Source organism: Pteropus alecto, unplaced genomic scaffold (genome assembly GCF_000325575.1).
Source record: "Pteropus alecto unplaced genomic scaffold, ASM32557v1 scaffold20, whole genome shotgun sequence".
Taxonomy (NCBI): domain Eukaryota; kingdom Metazoa; phylum Chordata; class Mammalia; order Chiroptera; family Pteropodidae; genus Pteropus; species Pteropus alecto.
The window spans coordinates 36,130,818-36,151,488 of NW_006436298.1; the positions used below are offsets into that span (position 1 = coordinate 36,130,818).

General features: G+C 35.1%; 1 protein-coding gene across 1 annotated transcript in view; it reads left to right on the forward strand.

Annotated features, from left to right (window-relative positions):
- CAMK4 (calcium/calmodulin dependent protein kinase IV) overlaps positions 1-20,671 on the forward strand; it is a 181,628-nt gene that overhangs the window by 86,949 nt on the left and 74,008 nt on the right. The window contains exon 2 of the mRNA XM_006913277.1: positions 9,497-9,575. Coding sequence (XP_006913339.1) covers positions 9,497-9,575 — 79 coding nt within the window. The remainder of the gene's footprint in view (positions 1-9,496; positions 9,576-20,671) is intronic.

Here is a 20,671-nt window from a genome sequence, read left to right on the forward strand (position 1 = left end):
CAGCAGGAAATTCTTGGGCACAGTGTTTTGACATAATAAAATTATATCTCATGCTTCAAAATTCCTTTCTTCTCCAAAAACAATAACAAAAGCTGTTGATGTTTTAAAAGCTGCCTAGAATACCAAAGAATTTCTTAATTCTGCTCTTGTAGATTTATCATTTGCTAATCTCCTTCAATCATAAGCTTTGTCAACATTTGTAATATACTATTAATAAATGCATAAAGAATAAACAATGTTTTTCTCTTTCGCTACATTAATTTCTGATTCAAATTCAACAAGGTGATAAAAATTAAAACTAAGAGAGGAATTCTGCTCTGGAAATAATGGAGTAACAGGCACTGCATTTGCCCTGGATATACTGCATGAAACAATTGTTTTCAGGTACTGAACAATGGACCATATAGAGCTGTGATCCCTGAGAGAAGGGAAACACAAGGTGACTACCACATTCACCTTGGCTTTCTAACTAGGAATAAGGTATAGTGAGACTTTATGAGGCTAAGCAGGAGCAGCTGTGAAGAGGTTGCAGACTTACAGATGTATCAGAGGGAAGATAGGCATGTACTATTGGAAGATACTGGATCTCTAGCCAAGGGTGGAGAGACTCCACTAAGCATCTCAAATATTTAATTGAGACCTCAAAAAAGTCACACCTTAGGAGTAAAGACTACACTCTAGAAAGGACCATGATGTAGGACCAAGAACAAAACCCAAATATATCTGCTCTGCCAACAATTAAAAACAAACTGGACAGGATCGAACATATTTGTAACTATTTAACTGCCTGCCATTAAAAAAGTCAACTCTCTTTAAAAGAAAATAATATAAACCAGAATCCGTAGTGTGAATCATTTAAAAATGTCTTTCACACAATCAAAAAAAAAAGTACTAGACATTCAAGAAGCAGGAAATAAACCCATAATCAAGGAAAAATAATAATAAATAGACTTGGAGATGACCCAGATGTTGGAATAAGCAGATGAAGAGTATAAAACGACCGTGGTAAATACATTCAAGAATATGAAGCAGAACATAGGCATAATGAGTAAACATATTTGGGGTATCTGTACACAGAAATGAGAACTATAAAAAAAGAACCTAATGGAAATTTTAAAATTGAAAAGTACATTATATGAAATTAAAAATGTCAAATTCATAAGCATAAGAGTAGATTGGAGGCTACAGAAGAAAAGGTCAGTGAACTTGAAGACAAATCAATAGAAATTATCTAATTTGAAGAATAGAGAGAAACACAACTGGTAAAAAAAAGAATAAAGCCTTAAAAACTTGGGGGGAAGAGAAAAAAATGGCGTAGATGATAGAGGCTCTGTTCATCTCTCTGGCGACCAAATCTAAGTTGTGACGGAAACAAGAGGCAGCAGCAAGGAAAAATCGCCTGGGATGAACAAGCCATACAACTATGGAGGAATTCAAAACATCACCCTGCAATGGCAGAAGGTAGGAAGGGGTGAGGATGTGGGGCTGCTCTGTCCTAAGCAGCTGAGACGGAGGCTGCAGCAGCAGCAGCAGAAGCCTCTTAAAGGGACAGCATCCACGAGCGGATTTTCGCAGTGATGGACCTGCTCACTCTGAGCACCAGTGCCAAATTGGCTGCGCCCAAAGGGATTTACAGGGAGATATTGTCGGAGTGAGGGCCGAACCAAAGGGCACCAGAGATTTACAGGGAGATATTGTCGGAGTGAGGGCCGAAGCAAGACTCTCTTGGTACAGAAGTACTGGTGGTATCCATTGTTCCCTCTTGTCTCCTACCAGTGTGATTGACACAGCGCTGCCATAGCTGTGATGAAATCAACCTGGATAACGGAGGTCTCTCCACCCAGAGGATTCCCTGTAACCCTCCCCAACCCGCAGCCCCACCCAAGCCACATGCAGGTATATCCTCAGCAAGTCAGGTGATCATTGCTGAGACTCACACTGATGGGGGCAACTGGCCTCGGTTTCTGGTGTGGCCTTTTGAGCCAACTATAAGCACAGCATCTGTGGATTGCTTGCTGAATCTTAACAGGTGGCCCTGGAGGGGCACAGGCTTGGGCTAAAGTTGGCCTGCAGCCTAACTCCTCTCAGGACTGTGCCACTGGACACCTACTTCACAAATCCACATTAATAAGACCGGGAGACTTAGGAGCTTTGCTTAGTACATAGAAACAGGTACGGAAAGGCAGCCAAAATGGGAAGACAAGCAGAAACAATATGAGAGAACAGAACAGAGATCCAGTTGTAATGGAGTCAAGTAATCTAACAGATGCAGAGTTCAAAACACTGGTTATAAAAATTCTAAATGAACTTTCGGGGAGTATAGAGAACTCCAACAAAGAGATAAAAAGGATAAAAATGGAAATGGAAATTACAAAAAGGAACCAGTCTGAAGTGGAGAATACATTATCTGAGATGAGAAGTGTATTGAATGGAATAAACAAAGGAATAAACAAAGTGAATAAAGAAGAGGATCAAATGACCTAGTCTAGAGGATAGGAAAGCCAAGGACACAATCAGAATGGCAAGAAAAAAGATTCTAAGACTATAAAAATAATTTAAGGAGGATATGGGACACTATTAAAATTCCAAATATTCATCTGATCAGTGTAATAAAAGAAAATCAAAATGTTTAACAGCTGTTTGAAGAAATAATGATGGAAAACTTCCCTAATTTGGTGGAGGAAATGAACATAAAACCCCAGGAAGCTCAGAGAACTACAAAAATCAGGGATCCAAAGAGGCCTACACCAAGACACATCATAATTAAAATGCCAAAGGTTAAATACAAATAAAGAATATTAAAAGCAGTAAGAGAAAAGCAATTAGATACCTACCCATAAGACTGGCAGCTGATTTCTCAAAAGAAACTATGCAGGACAGAAGGGCTTGGCCAAAAAAATATTCAACAGAATGAAGACCCAGGATCTATAACCAAGAATAATTTATCCAGCAAAGCTAGCATTTAGAGTTGAAGGAGAGATAAAGAGCTTCCCGGACAAAAATAAGCTAAAGGAATTTACCACCACCGAGCCAGTATTACAGGAAATGTTGGAGGGACTTCTTTAAGAAGAAAAAACATGTATCCAAAACAGGAATAAAGAATGGTAACTACTACATTCCTATCAATAAGTACCTTAAATGGAAAAGAATTAAGTGCTCCAACCAAAAGACAGAGTGACTGAAAGGATAAGAAAACAAGACCCCTACATATGAAAAGGAAGGGGATGGAAAAAGATATTGCTTTGATGGACCTAGAAGGTATTTAAGTCAGATAGAGAAAGATAAACACTATACAATTTCACTTATATGTGGAATCTAAGGAATAAAAAGAACAAACTAATGAAAAACAGACTCACAAATATAGTGGACAATTTGATGATGGACAGAGGGGAGGGGGTTTTGGGGTGCTGAGAGAAAGGGGTGAAGGGTTAAAGAAGTACAAATTAGTAGCTGATGGATGGTCACGGGGATGGGGAGCACAGCATAGGGAATGAAGTTAACATTAATATGTTGTCTAGGTAGAGGGTCTGGGGAGGGAAGGATTGTTTTATGAACTACATAGATGTCTAACCAATGTACTGTATACTTGAAACTAAAATAAATAAATTAAAAAAAAAGAATGGGGAGAACGGCATAGGGAATGCAGTTAGCATTAATATGTTGTCTAGGTGGAGGGTCAGGGGAGGGAGAGAGCAATTGGGGGATCATTTTATGAACTATATAAATGTCTAACCGATGAGCTGTGTACTTGAAACTAATTAAGATTTAAAAAAAAAGAAGAAGAAGAAGAAGAAAAACTTGTGGGAAAATACTTTACATGAAATATGTGTCCCAGAGAGAAGGAGAGGATAAAGGGGGCAGGAAAAATGTTTAAAGAAATAATAGGCAAACATTTTCCAAATTTGGTAAAGAATATTGCAGATCTAAGAAGCTCACTGAGCAGCAAGCATAATAAATGAAAAGAAAACAAAACATAGGTATGTAATCCAAAACAAGAAAGGAAAGATGAAAAAATTTTTAAAGCAACCAAAGAAAATATAATATATACAGGACACAGTGATATGAATGATGCTAATACCTCATCAGGAAAAAATGGAGTCCAGAAGACAGTGGATCAGTACCTTTAAAGTTGTGGGAGGAAAACTGTCAGCCCAGAATTGTATATCAAATGAAAATATGTCTCAAAAATGAGAGTAAAATAAAGACATTATAAAATAAATGAGACAACCCCAAGTAGGAGGCCATGATATATCCCTGAAACTGAAATGGGGTGCTTGCCCTTGCCCCCTGCAGGATTTAACAAGAAAATGAACCAGAAAAGGGAGAGGATAGTTATGGACAGACTCTAAACCCAAGCATATTAAAACCTTGAGCTTGAGTACTACTTAGGATCTGTAGTTCAATATCATTCCTCGATATGATATTTTTGAGATTTACTTTAAGGCTGTAATACTTAACTGAGTTGGAAAACCTCCAGGTCTAATAACAACCTTCTAAATTCTAAAGGTTAGCCATTCTTCAAGTTGTAGATTGAAAATGCCAAACAGTAGTTAAATTACTTCAGCAGTTTTTCCTTTTGTTCTTCGTCAGTTTAAGGTTCAGATTTCTTTTGTCTTTAGTGACCAAAGAACATTTGGAAACACTGAAGTATTGAAGAGTATTGATGAGTTGCAGGCTGACAGAGATGGAGAATGAAACTGAAAAACTGTTACTGGAATGGGGCAAAATGCATGCTTTAAACACTTAGGGACTTTTTCAGGCTCTTGTTCCTGAATATGACTCTGCTTTCACCCTCAAGAAGAATCAATTTTGAGGTTATAACCAGTCTTCTTTAATAATTCATCTAATTTAAAAAATCAATGAAAGGAGCAGGCTCATTAAATAATAAGTCAATCATGTAGAAGAAATATAATGATATGTAGAATTGCACACATTATGTTTTCAACATATGATTGGCAGTTCTTATAAATTATAGCACTGCTTTTAAACCTTTTCATAATGAGCATTAGAAGGCTCTTTCCTGCAATCACATACACACATTGAAAAAAAAAACATTAAAAATCAAATGCTAAACAAAAGATCAAGAAATATACTAAAATGTTTTAAAATGATTAATATTTTGATATTCTTTAATCAAGCCACTTCAACATTAGATTTTTTAAAAATATAAGATTCTTTGGTTCCATTTCATGACCCTTCCTATTTAAAAAAATGAAACTCTTCAATAACTTCTAATACCTTTAGAAAAGACAATTTTATATGGCTATGCAGTGTACCATTGCAGAGACACAGATGGAGCCAAGAAACAGTCAACTGTATCTCCAGACTTTTATCTTTTAAGAGATTTGGTATCTGAAGTTCTCTTGCATTTCCAAAGAACAAATTGTAGGTTTGCTGGCAGGGGAATCCAAGCTCTTTTGCTTCAAACCAAGCAATCACAAATGTCCCACTAAGTTCTCCCCTGCAGAAAATCAGTCTGATTTATAATCTCCTTTGGTGGGAGAATACCCATGATGCTAACTTATCTTAACATTATGCAGACTCATCCTGATTCCCTCAAACATTGATGCGAATCCAGACTTCTGACTTCCTGCTTCCATTTCAAATCAGATTGGATCTCTACCTGGCTTTCTGAATGCATTCAGATATCTATCTCCCATCTGATGGGTAGACAGGAGTGTCAGTGCACTTGAATTTCTTTTGGAGGAAAAAAAAGTAAAATTAAACCAATCTCTTTAGAACGAGAAAGGAGAGAAAAGGAGGAGAATAAAGAGGTGAGATTATGAAAAAGAAAAGAAATAAAGGGAGGGGCGAGGGAGAAAAGAATAAAAGAGAAGATCTGTGTTATAAGAGAGGTGAAAAAAATTACGATAGTTGTTCCTTAACTGCTGGGCATGAGGAACATGTAAAGATGAACTGTAGGATAAAAAGCCCCCTGTTTTGTACTAAGTAACCCTAAATGTGGGAGCAAAGAACTCTAAACTCGAAACGGCTCCAGGCAAATACATAATCTCGAGCTTCTCCCCGACAGTCATAAGTCTGGCACACAGTGCCAGGTACCAACATCAAGTGCTTCTTAACAGCTTTACAGTAGTGGCTGTAATATGTATATATATAATAGATACATATAAAATAGCATATTCATAGTATTACAATTATCTTGTACACAATGATTTTTCAAACACATTACAGATTTGACTACTTTCTCTTCTTTCTCCAAAATGAAACATAGTAGCCTACACTTTTAGCTTTTCATTTTTAACTTTTTAAAAAATAACTGGTCATATTAGACAAGGCTAGAGCTAAAAAACGATTTTTCCAAAATGTCTGTTCAAGAAAACCAATGTGAAAGTACAAGTCAGGTTCAGACTCCCAAGGAGTATTGATTTTCTTTCTCATCAAATCATAACAGAAAAAAATTCTAACTGGAATAATTTCTATATTTTCTTGGCCTTTTTGTTAAAGATTGTATGTTATAAATGAACAGACATGAGTAGTGAAGCTTTTTTTCCTCAGTCGAATATAATATTCTCCAATCTATAATCTCTTTGCTTCCTTTGGATCTCAGAAAATTTTCTCGTTATTGAGATGAACACTTCTTTATATAATCTATTCTTGAAATGAGGATACGACAATATAACAATGTTCTTTCTATATTAAAAATTAGCTGTTAATATGCACATTAATTTTTATTTTTATATAATATACTGAAAATATGGTTCCTTTCTAAAATTATATATACATGCTAAATGCCAATCATTTAATTTTGGCAAAAATATAGATTATATTTTTGAAAAATTACTGAAATATTATTTTTATACAAATTTATTTGAGCTGTTCTGTTCTTTTAACTTAATTTTTTCATCCTTTAAAAAGTTATTTCTAAAATTGTAATTATGTGAGGTGATGATACATTAACTAACATTATTGTGGTAATCATTTTGCAATACATGTATATCAAATCATTACATTGTACACGTTAAACTTACACTGTTACATGTCAATTATCTCTCAATAAAGCTGGAAATTTTTTAATGATCTGTTAATATTAATAAGTCCATTACTTAGCAAAATAAAATTGGACTTAATAGATTCCTCATATAAAAAAATAAAAAGAAAAAAATAAAACGTTAATTCTAGCATACTTGTGTCCTGAGATTGATCGGTCTAGAGTGAATTTTGTTAAAAAAGAATTAAAGGTTTTCTTAAGACAATGATTTATATATTGAAATTATTGGTAAATTAATGTGATGAAGAAATTAAGGAATGGATGCTATTTAATATATTCCTTTACATGAATTCTTGAATAATACCAATAGATTTTTAGGGTTTCTTTGATGCTTGCAAATCACTTTCCCTTGTATTTATTTTTTTCTTTTATTTTTTTAAAATTTCACCAGTTACCATGAAATAGAAATAGAATAAGTTGAATGTTATAGACTACATTTTTATAATGTGGTTTTTAATTTTACCTTTGAAAAATGTGGTTTTCTTGGAAAGATTTTTTACAGTATTTTTTTGTTATAATAAATACATATACATTAAATTTCATAGATTTTATTAACAATCCTACCTATTTTGACAGCTATCTACCTATAGTTGTGTAAACACCATCACGATCAAGATATTGAACAATTTTATCATGCTAAAATTTCCCCCACACCTCTGAGCCTCCAGTAACCCTTGATGTATTTTCTATGCCTATATTTTTGTCCTTAAAAGAATATTATATAAATGGAATCATACAGTATGTAGCCTTCTGCACCTAGCTTCTTTCATTTAGGATATTATATTAGAAAATAATTTAAGTTATTATGTGTACCCTAGTTAATTCCTTTTTATTTCTGCGTAGTCTTCCGCTGTATGGATAGGTTGTTAATTCATTTCTCAGTTGAGGAATATTGAAGTTGTTTGCAGGTTTTTTTTTTAAATAATTCTTAATTTTTAAATTACAGTTGACATACAATACTATATTAGTTTTAGTATACAACATAGTGATTAGACATTCACATACCTTATGAAGTGTTCACCCCAATAAGTCTCATACTCACCTGGCACCACATATAGTTATTGCAATATTATTGATTATTCCTTGTGCTGTATTTCACATCCTTGTGACTGTTTTGTAACTACCAATGTGTACTTCTTAATCTCTTCCTCTTTTTCACCCCTAGACCCCTTTCCATCTGTCAACCATCAAAATGTTCTCTATGTGTTCGTTTCTGTTTCATTTGTTCATTTATTCTGTTTTAGATTCCACATATAAGTAAAATCATATGGTATTTCTCTTTCTCTGTCTGACTTATTTCACTTAGAATAATATCCTCTAGATGCATCCATGTTGTTATCTTACCAAAGTTTTTAAAAATGTGTTTAAATTTTTTAACTCTATTAGCATTTACAACTTCAGTTCCTGACTCCTGGTTCTGTTAAAAATTTGTTGTGTTTGGGCAGCTGGGAATATGTTTGATTTTGTATAATTTTTTTGTGCTTACTTAAAATTTTAGAACCGTAGGACTGAGTATATCATAAGAGTTCCTTTGGCTTCATATTCAAAGTCTGACAGATTTACTTCTACTGATCTTATTTTAAGATTTGTCTAAAGTTCTCCTTCTGAAGTTGAAACTAAAGCCTTCTTGGTCTGTGAGCCTTTTTGTCTGTCTTGTTCTCTTGCTCTCATGTGTGGAGAGGGAGCATCAGGACCACACTGTCCTGCTTTTTAATATTCTCCTTTTGTACCTTGCACGGATAGGAAGTTAGTCACTGAGTACCTTCTTACTATTCTCTTATATGGGTAAAAAACGTTCTGTACTTCAAGTTTTTTTATAGAGGGGTACATCTACTTTCCTCTGTATATCTTTAACCATGTTTTAGTATTTTTCCCCTGAACATTTCACATAATTCTTTTCGTTGGGGCGTATGTAAATAAGTGGTAGCAGTATTCACCAAGATGATGGCGCCAGAATCTCTATGGGGCTAACATTGACTTTGGGAGAATGCTAAGGCACCAAATGAAGTGCTGTAAATTCTCAAGGGTCCCAGCTCCCCTGTCAAGTAGTGGAGACTGTCCTGATCCTTACAGCCGAGGGCTAAACTTAAACCCTCTCCCTTAAGCCATGTGCCTTATTTTACTCCAGACACATATTTTTAGGAAAATTCGGGAATTCTGAAGTCAGGTGGATATTTTTCACATACTTTTTCACCTAAGGGCCTGGTTTACCCTAGAGCCACTGACTGCAACAGCCCAAGGTATATTGCCACTTGTAGTGGGATGGGGCAAAGGAAAAAAGCAGCCTGGAAAACCTAGAATTTTTCTGAGCAAACTATATTCAGTTGCAAGAGGAAAAGTACTCTTGACAGGTGGGCTGGTCCTATAGTAGAACTTATAAACACTTGTCAATCATTGGAGTAACTGCAAAAGATACTTATTTTCAAGCTTTTTCCTTTATTTCCTGTCCAGAGCATAACGACTTCCTTTTGTCTTTTTCCCTTCAAGGGGAGCTACATCCATTGTGTACAGATGCAAACAGAAGGGGACCCAGAAGCCTTATGCTCTCAAAGTGTTAAAGAAAACAGTAAGTTTATTTCAGTTTATAATAGGGATCTGTGACTTGGAGAAGCCAGGAGCTCTGATTCAAAGGACAAAGGGCCAGAGAGTTGCTATGTGCAGCTCAATTATGAGTGTCCAACCAAATGGGTTGTTGTCTGATGGAAACTGTGTGACATTGAAAGTGACTGGATCTCAGATTAGCTGTGGTTGTGGGGAGAAGAACGGAAAAGAAAATGTGTAGAGCTGGCAGATGAACCTTGCTTTGTATATCAGTCATATTGTTGGATACACATATATGCCTAGATTTTCAAACGTTGGGTTTACTTCAGTAAAATATAACTGGACAAATGCAAATGTTTCTGGAACTGACCCTGCTCATCTAAGAAGTTTGTATTTGAACAACAAGCAAAATTTTTGTTTGGAGGTTGCTGCTTTTTGCTCTATACTTGTAAGAGAGCTGAGGAGGCAAAAGTTACTTAGACTTATCTCCAATGAGTAAGAAATGCAGCAGTTGAAAGTTCAAAATACAAATGCCAGCACGATGTAATACTCCCTGTGCCCCAGAGAGTATTTGTCATTATAATGCCTTACATATATTTTCTGTCCTCAGATGATTTCCCCTTATAAAATAACAAAAAGACAACATACTCTTTTATAGCACATTCTTCCATTATCAAATTTTATGTGAACATATATGTGAAATATATGTCCTTCTGGGAGCTCAATTGTAAAGTATGCTGAGAAGAGAAGTATCATAAATTTTGAAGTCAAATAATAACTCTTTTAAGCCAAGGGATTTTTTTTTTCTAAAGACAGTTAATATCACCAGCTGTTTATGTATTGTCTGGCCCAGGAAAATTTTAGAATCTCATATAATGAAGAAGAGAATAATAACAGGGTTTTCAGTGGAGTAGAAGTAGAATGATATTTTGAAACAATCTGTTAGAATTTAAAGCCATAGCAAACTAACAAAGACAGTTTAATTGAAACATATAATAATTTAAATGGTGGTTGCTACTAATAAATTCTATATTCTGGATTTCCTATTTGGTGTAGGCAATGATTTAAGTTATCCCAGAATGTAGAGGGATCTTTTGATTCGTAAGATTTGGAATTTTCTCTTAAATTAGTTTCCATTAGTCATAAAATTTATTTGAACTGAGGATTATTAAACATTTTATTAAATAGAATTTCCTGTTAAATATATATACTTTTTATGAAAATAAATTGACCTACTTTAGAAGGAGTAATTACAAGATAGTTTTGGGCTTGGTTGTATTCTTTTTACTGGTTAAAAAAATTGCCAGTCAAATTTGTGAATTTTTTTTTTTCACTTTTGAGGAAAGTTTAAAAGGGGTTAGATATATGAAAATATAGAAAAATAAACATCCAGAAGTCACTTGTAAATGCTCAGAGTCCCAAAGGACAAAGGGCTGTCTTAGCAAGAATTGATTTATATTAAAAGTCTTTGGATGAATTGGAATAAGAGATAGGTTAAGACATTTGGTGGGTTCATGATTCATATTCATTGGAAAATAAAGCTCTGGTTTGCCCTCACTGTCTTCTCTTCTCCACCTCTGTTGGGAAACATCTTCCTTAGAAGACAGGCAGGAAGAAAATGTGGATGGGAACCAAGTGTCAGATGGAGCTGCAGAGAGTGCTATAAGGCAGATGTTGTCAAACACAGTTACTGCTGTGCCAAATGGAATGAGAAAAAATCCCCTGGAGAAACCTTAGCTTTGAACATGAATTAGACAGAATCCCCAGCATTGTCTCCTAGAATAAACCATGAATAGAGATGTGTAAATGAGTGAAATAGGCAAAACCTCAAAGAGCAATTGCCTCCAGGGCTTAATTCCATGTAGGTCGTGGAGACGGAAACTCCTTATCTAAGTGAGATGAATGAAGCTGAAGAATCCGTTTAAAGAGGGAAAATGATGCAGGGAAAATGAAGTATTGTCCTAGCAAATTCAGCCCAGGATCTGGTCTTGAGGGGAAAAGGAGGTTTTAGAAAACTTGAGTTATTTATTTAATCTATCTATTAGTTGAGCCATGTAAAATTCTCTACAAAAATAGCAATTTTATGTGGTTCAACTAACAACTTTGGGCCACTATACTATTTTAATGGATAGTTCCTTAAGTCCTCACTTTATGACTAGACCTAAACTGAAGAGGTCTGAAAGATAGTCTATTATCTATCTACCTATCTATCTATCATCTATCATCTCTCAATCATCTGTCTATTGTCTATCATCTATCTGTGAGTTTCCTAGGGCTGCTGTAATAAACTACCACAAACTGGCTTAAAACAACAAAAATTTATTTTCTTACAGTTCATACCTATGTGTACATATTGGGAGAGAGAGAGATAGAAAGAAAATATGGCAAAAATCAATAATTATTGAATTTAGGATAAATTATTAAATGATACATGAAAATTCTCCTAAAAAGTTTGGGGAAAGCAATACTTCAATATTGAAATACTGCTCAAAATAACTTAACATTTCTTTTGGCCATTCAGGAAGCATTTCAGGATCTTGCAGTTTCTAAATGATATGATAAACATTGGTGATTCTCTGGTCTTTTATTGCCAGAAAATAGGAAATTATTGTCGAACCAACTTTTTACAGTCCTGAAAAAACCTGGACATTTCCAGAAACAGTATCCATTTGTCTCATTGCATCAATATTGAGAATAAGGCTTTGAGGGTAATAAGAGTAAACAAGAGAGAAAAATGAATTGAAGGGCTTTTTTAGTTGTGTATTTTAATTTTTTCCCACTTTGTATTAGTTATTCTCAAACTAAAGAAGTCATCAAATCTCTATGAGTGACATCATGTGCCTCTCTCGGGAAAAAGTGGCCTATTTTGTAACTTTTTATTTTCAAACAGTTACAGACTCACAGGCAGTGCAGTTTTACCCCTAAATACCTCATTACCTTGCACATAAGAACTAATTGGCTTGTAGGCATCAGCGGAACTTTTACTGTGAACTTTATAAAACATGAATCAAGTGTGATGGAAAGAAGGCTATTTTTTTCCTTCATGCATGAACCCTTCATCATCTCCACTTGATTTGATATTTAGAAGATTGAATTAGAGCAGAAAGATTTACTAAGCTACTTCCTCAGGTTAATGACTTTGGGGCATCAAAAAGGATTGTGACAAAAAAAAAAAAAAAAAAGATTCTGACAGACACAGCTAGTAGAACAACCAGTGATATAAAGATGGAACCTTTTTACTGATGTTACATGACTTTTGAATACGCTGAACTTAAAACTTCACAAAAGGAAAGAAAAATAGATTCTAGAAAGTGTCAAAATTTGAACAGATTAAGCAGATGGAAACTTCAGCATAGAATGAATTTTGCTGAGTTAAATGGAATCACAACTTTTGAAGACTGACATGGTGATAATGGGTCATGATTTCTGGAACGAGTCACATGCTTTCTCTTCCTTAGGTGTACATACCTCGGGTATGTCTACATAATCACACTACAGCCCTATCAATATGTCTCATTTTCAAGAAAAATTTATTGAGATTTAAGAAAATTATGCTCACCAGTCATTTATAGTGTCCCTGAATTTTGGAGACAAGTATTTAAACTCTAGAATTCAAATGAAATTTCTAAATGTGTGGCTCAACTCTTAGAAAAAATTGCATTCAGCTTACTGTAAAATTCCTGCCCTTTCATAAAGTACCCAGTATTGAGTCTAAGAATTAATCTCAGTATATAAATTCAGAATTTATGAGTCTGAGAGCCAGTCTCAGTGTGTAAATTCAGAATGTATAGATCTTCTGATTCTCCTTATGAATGACTGTGCAATTGTGGGGTGAGATCATGGGCTCTGGAACCAGACACACTGAGTTCAGGATCACTTCTGCTACTTACTACCTGTGTGACTTTACAACAAATTATGCAAATCTCTCATCTCAGTCTCTTCATCTGTAAAATGGGTTTAAGAACATCTAGCTCATGGTGTTTAAGTGAGGATTAAAATGAGATAATCTATGTAAAATATTTCTCAGCACCCAGGAATTATGGATTAAGTGGTGAACATTATTCTTATTATTGATCGTAATGGGTCCACACAGATATTTTATATTATAACAACACCATTTCATTCTGGCCATTTTAATGTTCTCATTAACTTGATTTAAAACTGAGCAATTAGCAGCACCAGACATATTGTACACTTCTGTATGAATAAAATTAGTTATATCATTTTTGGTCTGCTAAAGATGGGTATATATTTTACTACTGTTATCAATAAAATTTAATATGTAAATTAAATTTTCTATATGCTAAGTAAAGATTTCTGATCATATGACCTCCTACTTAAACAAATCTTACATGCCTATGATTCCTAGATTTGGAATGTTTTCAACCTTGTGGTTCTTGTCTAATTCTCACCATTGGAGCAGTGTGACTAGGTCACAGTATAGAAGTATAGAAGCAGTATAGAAGCTATTGCAGGTCTAATATTAGTCATATTTTAGTTATTATAATATTAAGTTACCTATAACTTTCTGGAAAGGCTTTTCTTCAATAATTTAATTAACATTCACCTAGTAAATGTCCCTGACTTTCATAAAAATCTCCATAAGTGCTCATTTGGCCTTTTATGCTCTTCTCAGTTAGTTGAAGAACCATATATTGTGATTTGCTAATCATTTTATGAGTTGTTTTTTAATTTCTAGTCATTTTTCCTTACACTTTTATGAGTTAGCATTTAAGTATATAACTATGTTGTTGCAGGAGAATTTGAAAAGTTGCTCTAGATTAACTTACAGAATGTACACAGGCTCCTCACAAATTCTTGGTAGGTGAATCTCCAAGACATATCCATTAGAGGATATTTTCAGGTTTCTCAGTTAGAAAATAGAGATAATACCATTTCTATCACTGGGTAAACTGAAGATTATCTGCTCTTGTCTCTTTCTGTCTAACCTTTTGGAACATAGAAAACTAACCATTGGCCAGTTATTTTCCAGTTGCTGTACATAAGAGAAAGGCCTGGATAGATTTGCGTTAAAGATATGCATGTATTAAACACTGCTATAGACACTTTTAACCACTCCTGAGTATGCTCCAGAAGTGCAGGCAAGGTCACCTTTGGTCAGTGATAGAAAGGAGAATAATAAATCACTAGCTCAAATAGACTTTTTGGGCCCAATTGAGGTCTCAGAACACATTAAGGAAAGTAGTTTGCAGATAACAAGCCGTGTCAAGTGAAGCAAAACTTCTCCAAGCATTCTGTCAGTTGGAACCTATTGATTTTCATAGGGACTATTAAACCAGGTTTCTTGAAATAGGAACAGGGATATTTCTATTCAGTTTGTGACAAGTATATGTCTAAAAGAGAAGAAAGGTAACGGGGTGGAATGTTAAAATCTTGGCCTGATTGGTATGCTTTATCATTCGAAGAGCCACTTGGAAGTCTGAACATTCCTGTAGAGAATTAGTTGCTGCAGATTTGTTTTCTTTTACAATAGAAATACTGCTGGAATTTGTCACAATTCAGCTTGCTTATCCACTCTCTCGTTATATTGATCTCTCATAGGTATTTTGTTAGGTTTTTTAATTAAACATCATAATTCAGAGGTAAGCTGAAGCAAAGGGTGGAAGTGGAGAGAAAGAGAGAGAGAGAGAATGAGAATATGGGCATGCGCCTGTGTTCTGTGGCCCAAACAAAATACACTTTGTAGCTGCACCACCTAGTCAGGTTATCACATTTAGCCCTCTAGTACTTCTGTAAGTAGTGGGTGGTTGGATCTAAAGTGATATTCATCCTTTATAGAGAGTCTGTGGAACAGAAAAAGGAGAAGTATAACCAGGCAAAAACAAAAGAAATCTTAGAGGAAGAGCTTATGATACTGTACCCTACTAGAAGAAAAAGACTAGAAATTTCTCAGAGAGCTGAGTGGGTAAGGTCTCGTAACCAAAGGAGAGATGCTGGGCAGCAGGAAAGTTGAGAGGAACCCAAGGTCAGAAGATCAGTGCTGAGGTGATGCCCAGTGGGCCACACGCATGAGAGCTGAGAGAGCCAGGGGGACACAGCCTATCAGCCTCAAAGCGAACTTAGGACTCATATTGTAATGAGAAGGAGGAAAGCTGTAATCTTAGTGTTAACAGGAAAAAATATTTTAATGGATTTTTATTTCTATATCTCTTTATGGTACAAAGTTGAATGGTGGTCAAGGCTGCATCCATCCATTCAAAGTACGAAGAAGAGAGGAGAGAAAGCTAAAAAAAGATCAAGTCATGGAACTCCCAAACCATTATTTTGCTATAAGAGAAAATGAATGACTATGTGCAGAGAATATTAATTAGAAGAGATCCAAGTAATTGTCAGTATTGAATTATCTTTCAACTACTCTTTTTTTAAAAAGTAAACACTCAAATCGCCATATGCTACTTCAATTGTTTTAACAGTGAAAGAGCATAACGCTAATAAGAATGGAGCCCATATTTAATTATTAATCACTATATGGTAGTCCCTGTCGCATGTTAATGAAAAGTGCCCCATGGGAGTGTATTACTTGTAGGAATTTTAGAAAAGTGACATGCCCAGAGTACACAATAGCATGGAGAATTTGAACCTAGGGCTTTCGAGTCTCAAATCTGGGCCCTTTCTGTTTATAGCAGGTAGGTCCTGATACAGAAAATGAAAAAAAAAGAAGTCAGGAATGATCATGGCCCAGATTTGGGATTGAAACTAAATGTTGCTGATCTCTAAGCTGATACAACAAGAAGCTTTTTTATTGAGTAGAAACGGAGAAGCTGAGTGCAGTTCTAAGTCACATTGCGAAAAAAGGGTACATAGTATTCCCTGTGTGCAGAGAATGCAAGCAAGAGATTTCTTTTCCGATACTATTAAAACCTTAATTTAATGAATCTCAGCATACAATATTTACTAACAAATGAAAGAAGATAACTGCAGAGTGTGTGATACACAAACTACATGCATTGCTTGGTGTGAATCTCTGTTCTTTGTCTTAATGGGAGATGGGATGCCCCGACCCCCCGCCAGGTGTGGCTGTGTATAGGGAGTTCTAATTTCCTTTCTGCTGCAATTGTTAATATCACAGAATAAATTCCGTTAAAGCTGTTCATACTTATCTCTACCCCAGAAGTCTGAAAAATATATCAAATGTATAGTTATATCTACAAAGCTTCCCCCGCACCCGGTGCCCCTTCCCCAAACACACGCACACACACACACACACACACACACGCAGCCCCGTGCCCCTTCCCCAAACACACACACACACACACACACACACACACACACACACACCCCATGCCAAGCTGTCACTGAGAAAATTTTTCTTTGAGGTTTTGAGATCAGAGTAGTCTAGAACTGTTTTTCCATCATGGCATCAGGACGCATTTGGGTATTGTGATTAGTTTCAGGATGTGACATACATAATAAAATACTATTAAGCTATGAATGATTTCTTTTATTGATAAACCAAAGCAGATTCAACCACACCTATATCTGCAAATTCATTTAAAAATATTCCATTTTCTATGTCAATTAAAATTCCTCCAATACATGTAGCACTAAATATCTGGGGGTAAAATTACTTTTAGTCAAAGATATTTTATTTTTTTCCAGTTTGAGTCTCTTTTAGTTTAAACTAATCCTGGAAAGTATCATAGAGAGAGCAATGCTAGGACGTTAGCATGGAATGTGTGAGTATCTACCCAATTCTGCATACGTGGAACTTTTAAACTGAGCCCTTTAACCTCGAAGAGACTTAACGACATGCTGATGGGAGTGCATTGAGAATGCTCACATCAATATAAAGAAAAAGATGTTGAGAAGGACTGAGCTGACACTTTAGTTACTGATTCTGGAAACATCTGGTATCTTAATCAGGGTATTTGAATGTCTTAGCTATCTTAGAAAAAAACAAGCAAGGAGCTAAAACTTCTAAAAGTATCCAGGTTTTCTCTTATCCAAAGGTACCCTCAGTAAGAGATTCAACCCAATGATGTAATTGATGAAGGTTAAAATGCTAATATTCCCAGGGGTATTTTTTATTTCTGTTAATTGGAAGTTTTACAAAGATAAAGTCATAAGCTTCTTGAATATCTAATTATTCAGTTTTATAACATAGATAACCACTTAGTTTTCAGACAAAAGGGCTATCTCTGGGCCTCTGAGAGTATGCATCATCCTGCCCCTCACTTTCAGACAGTTTAGGAATTGTGCACCTGAGTAATTGCTGTCCAACTGAAAGGAATACAAAATGAAAACTAAATTTTGTTGTTTGAATGCCTTCTTTGTAATTGAACACATTTTGAAAAGTATTGCCTTGACCATGTAAAAATTTAAAAGGGCACTAAAAAGAAATCAAGCAGTTTGTCACATTTCTCTTAGAACCTGAATGTCTGCAAGATGTGGCTGATACTCAGGTCTGCAGTAACTCAGGTGTGACCTTGGTGGTCAACAGTGATTTATAAACATAAGAAATGATCTTAAAACCTCCCTCAAGCTTAACCAAAGTCATACAAAGTAGTACAGCTCTCATCCCAGTCTTCAAAAAAGGTGAAAGAAGGTGTTTAAATTTAAATGCCAACAGGCATCAATTTCCTCTTTGATAACCACCAAGCAAGATCATTATAGTGGACAAGTCTAAATTTTTGATGAAGTTATCTTCCATTTTTAGAAAAAAAGGATTAAAATCATATTTCATGTTTATTAGATTTTTTTTTTTTACTCGAGGTGGAAGGCTTTCATAAATCCCAATATTTCTAAGTTTAGTTTGTTGCAATTGCAGTAGATTTTATGAGAAGACTTAGAAAACTACAGAGAGAAAACTGGGAAATGTTTGCCTTACTTCGACAAATTATTTCCGGAAAGGCACTGATGTTACTGAACATCTACCATGGGCTGGGAGATTTCACATATATGCTCATTTAATCCTTACAATAATACTGTGGAGCAGTAATGATTATCTTCATTTTTTGCATGAATTAATTGAAATATTCTTTAGACAAGATAAGTGATATAATAAAGAACTCTAAATGCCAGAGCCAGGATTCAAATTGTATTTTTTTTTAAATGTACAACCAAAGATGTTCATTACAGAATATTTTATATTAGGAACAAATTAATGGAAAGCATAAGTGTCTGACCATGAGGATAGCCATAGATGACACCAGGCCATCAGGAAGCTGTTTGACATTCTGCTTATGAATATTAGGTATCCTTAAAATTTTAGGTTATTTTTAGTGAACATTGTAAGAAAAAAAATTACATTTCCATATTTGAAATATGTAAAGAAATACACAGTTTAAAAAACTGAAAAGAAATAAACCAAAATGCTAATTATAATTGTGTTATATTGGTAGATATGTTCCTCCCTCTTATTTATATTTTGCATTTTAAAAAAATGTGGCTATGATACTTAATAAAAAATTATAATACGAGGTTATCTTCTTCAATCCCCAGCAACATGAACCTGAAAAGAGAATGTAAGAGGTTTTACATTATATTCACTTTTTATCAAAGGATATCAATTTCTATTTTGCAAAGATGTGACTTCGCTGGTATAGTCATCACATTGGGGAATACGGGAATAGGGACCTGGCAAGGCTTTTCTTTTAAACTGTCCCCTGGTAGGCACAGAAACAAAGCAAAGAATTCACAGTTGCATTCCTGAAATTATCTCCTTACTAATGGTCTCACAGCTCCTTCTTTGGGAATGCATAGTACGCTCCAGGTCTCACTGTTATCATTTTCTAATTTCATCATTTCATTCTCTTCTTTGGTTGTGTTTGATGCAAAATGTGAATCATACAAATTAAAGGTAAGGTGTGCTTTTTGAAGAACAGGATTATTCTGGCTGTGGTGAAAGCTCTACAGCCTATGATGGAGAAAGGAGCAGACGTGGAATCAGTACCTGCTGCGATACTGGACTTAGAGAGTCAGTAACTCCACCTGAGCTTTTATTAATTACGTTTCTTGGAACCTTTCTCATTTACCTGGAGAGATTGCAATTTTAAATAAGTGATGTAGTAACTCTTTGTGGCTCATAGTGTGGAAATCCCAAGCTATGATCTGTGCAGGCTCTGAAAGGTCTGGGTACTTAGCTCTGCCTGTGAAACAGGCATTCTCTACTCCACTGGTGTTGATAATATGACAAAAATGTCATGTAGGCTCGAATGGCAGGAGGAAAACTAACAAATTTTTATCTAATCTAACCAAAGTTGTTACACCAGGGATTTTTTTTTTTCCTTTGAGCCACCAACCTTTGTATTCAAACACTAGCTCCATCTCTCATTCATTCATTAGTTTGTTCATTCAACAAATTACTATATCCCAAGGGGTTGGTAAATAATTCACCAACCTTTCGTATTCAAACTCTGGCTATGTCTCCCATTCATTCATTCATTCATTCATTCATTCAACAAATTACCATATAGCAGGCATTGGTAAATAATTCTGCAGATACTGCTGTGTAGAAAATGGATAGAGTCCTTGCTGTCAGAGTTTATGTGCTAGTGGAAGAATCAAATAATGAACTAGTAATTAAATGATAACATAGGTGTTTCTAAATGATTCATGCTGTGTGTATATGTATATGTGTGTGTAACTACTTTTGATAGAGTGACTGGAGAAGGCTTCTCAATTATTCTCTGAGTGACGTGAGGTCTAGCAAGCGCAGACTTGCTAGAGGGCTCCAAGGCTTTTGCACTTGCTGAGCCCTTTTAGTAAGTGCAAAGGCCTTGGAGCCTGGTCTGGGCATTGAATGGCTTGTAGACAGAGAAAATGGCATCAGATTAAAAGGGTGAAGCCAGGACATCCTGAGTTTTATGGCCCATAGTAAAGAGTTTGTGTTTATTCTAAGCACAATGGGATAACAACAATGGTATTTAAGTTGTAGAGTGACATGTCTGATTTTCGTTTTAAAAACATCACTCTGGCTGCTATATTCAGAGGGAATGATTATAAAGGGTAAGCATCAAAGCAAGGAGACCAGTTAGAAAGTATTACAAATACTTCTGCAGCTTTTAAAGTAGAAGAAAAGTGAGACCAGGATGGTGACATGGAATAATCAATTTAATTTGAATAAAGGAATGATCAAATATCATATTAAATGCTTCTGAC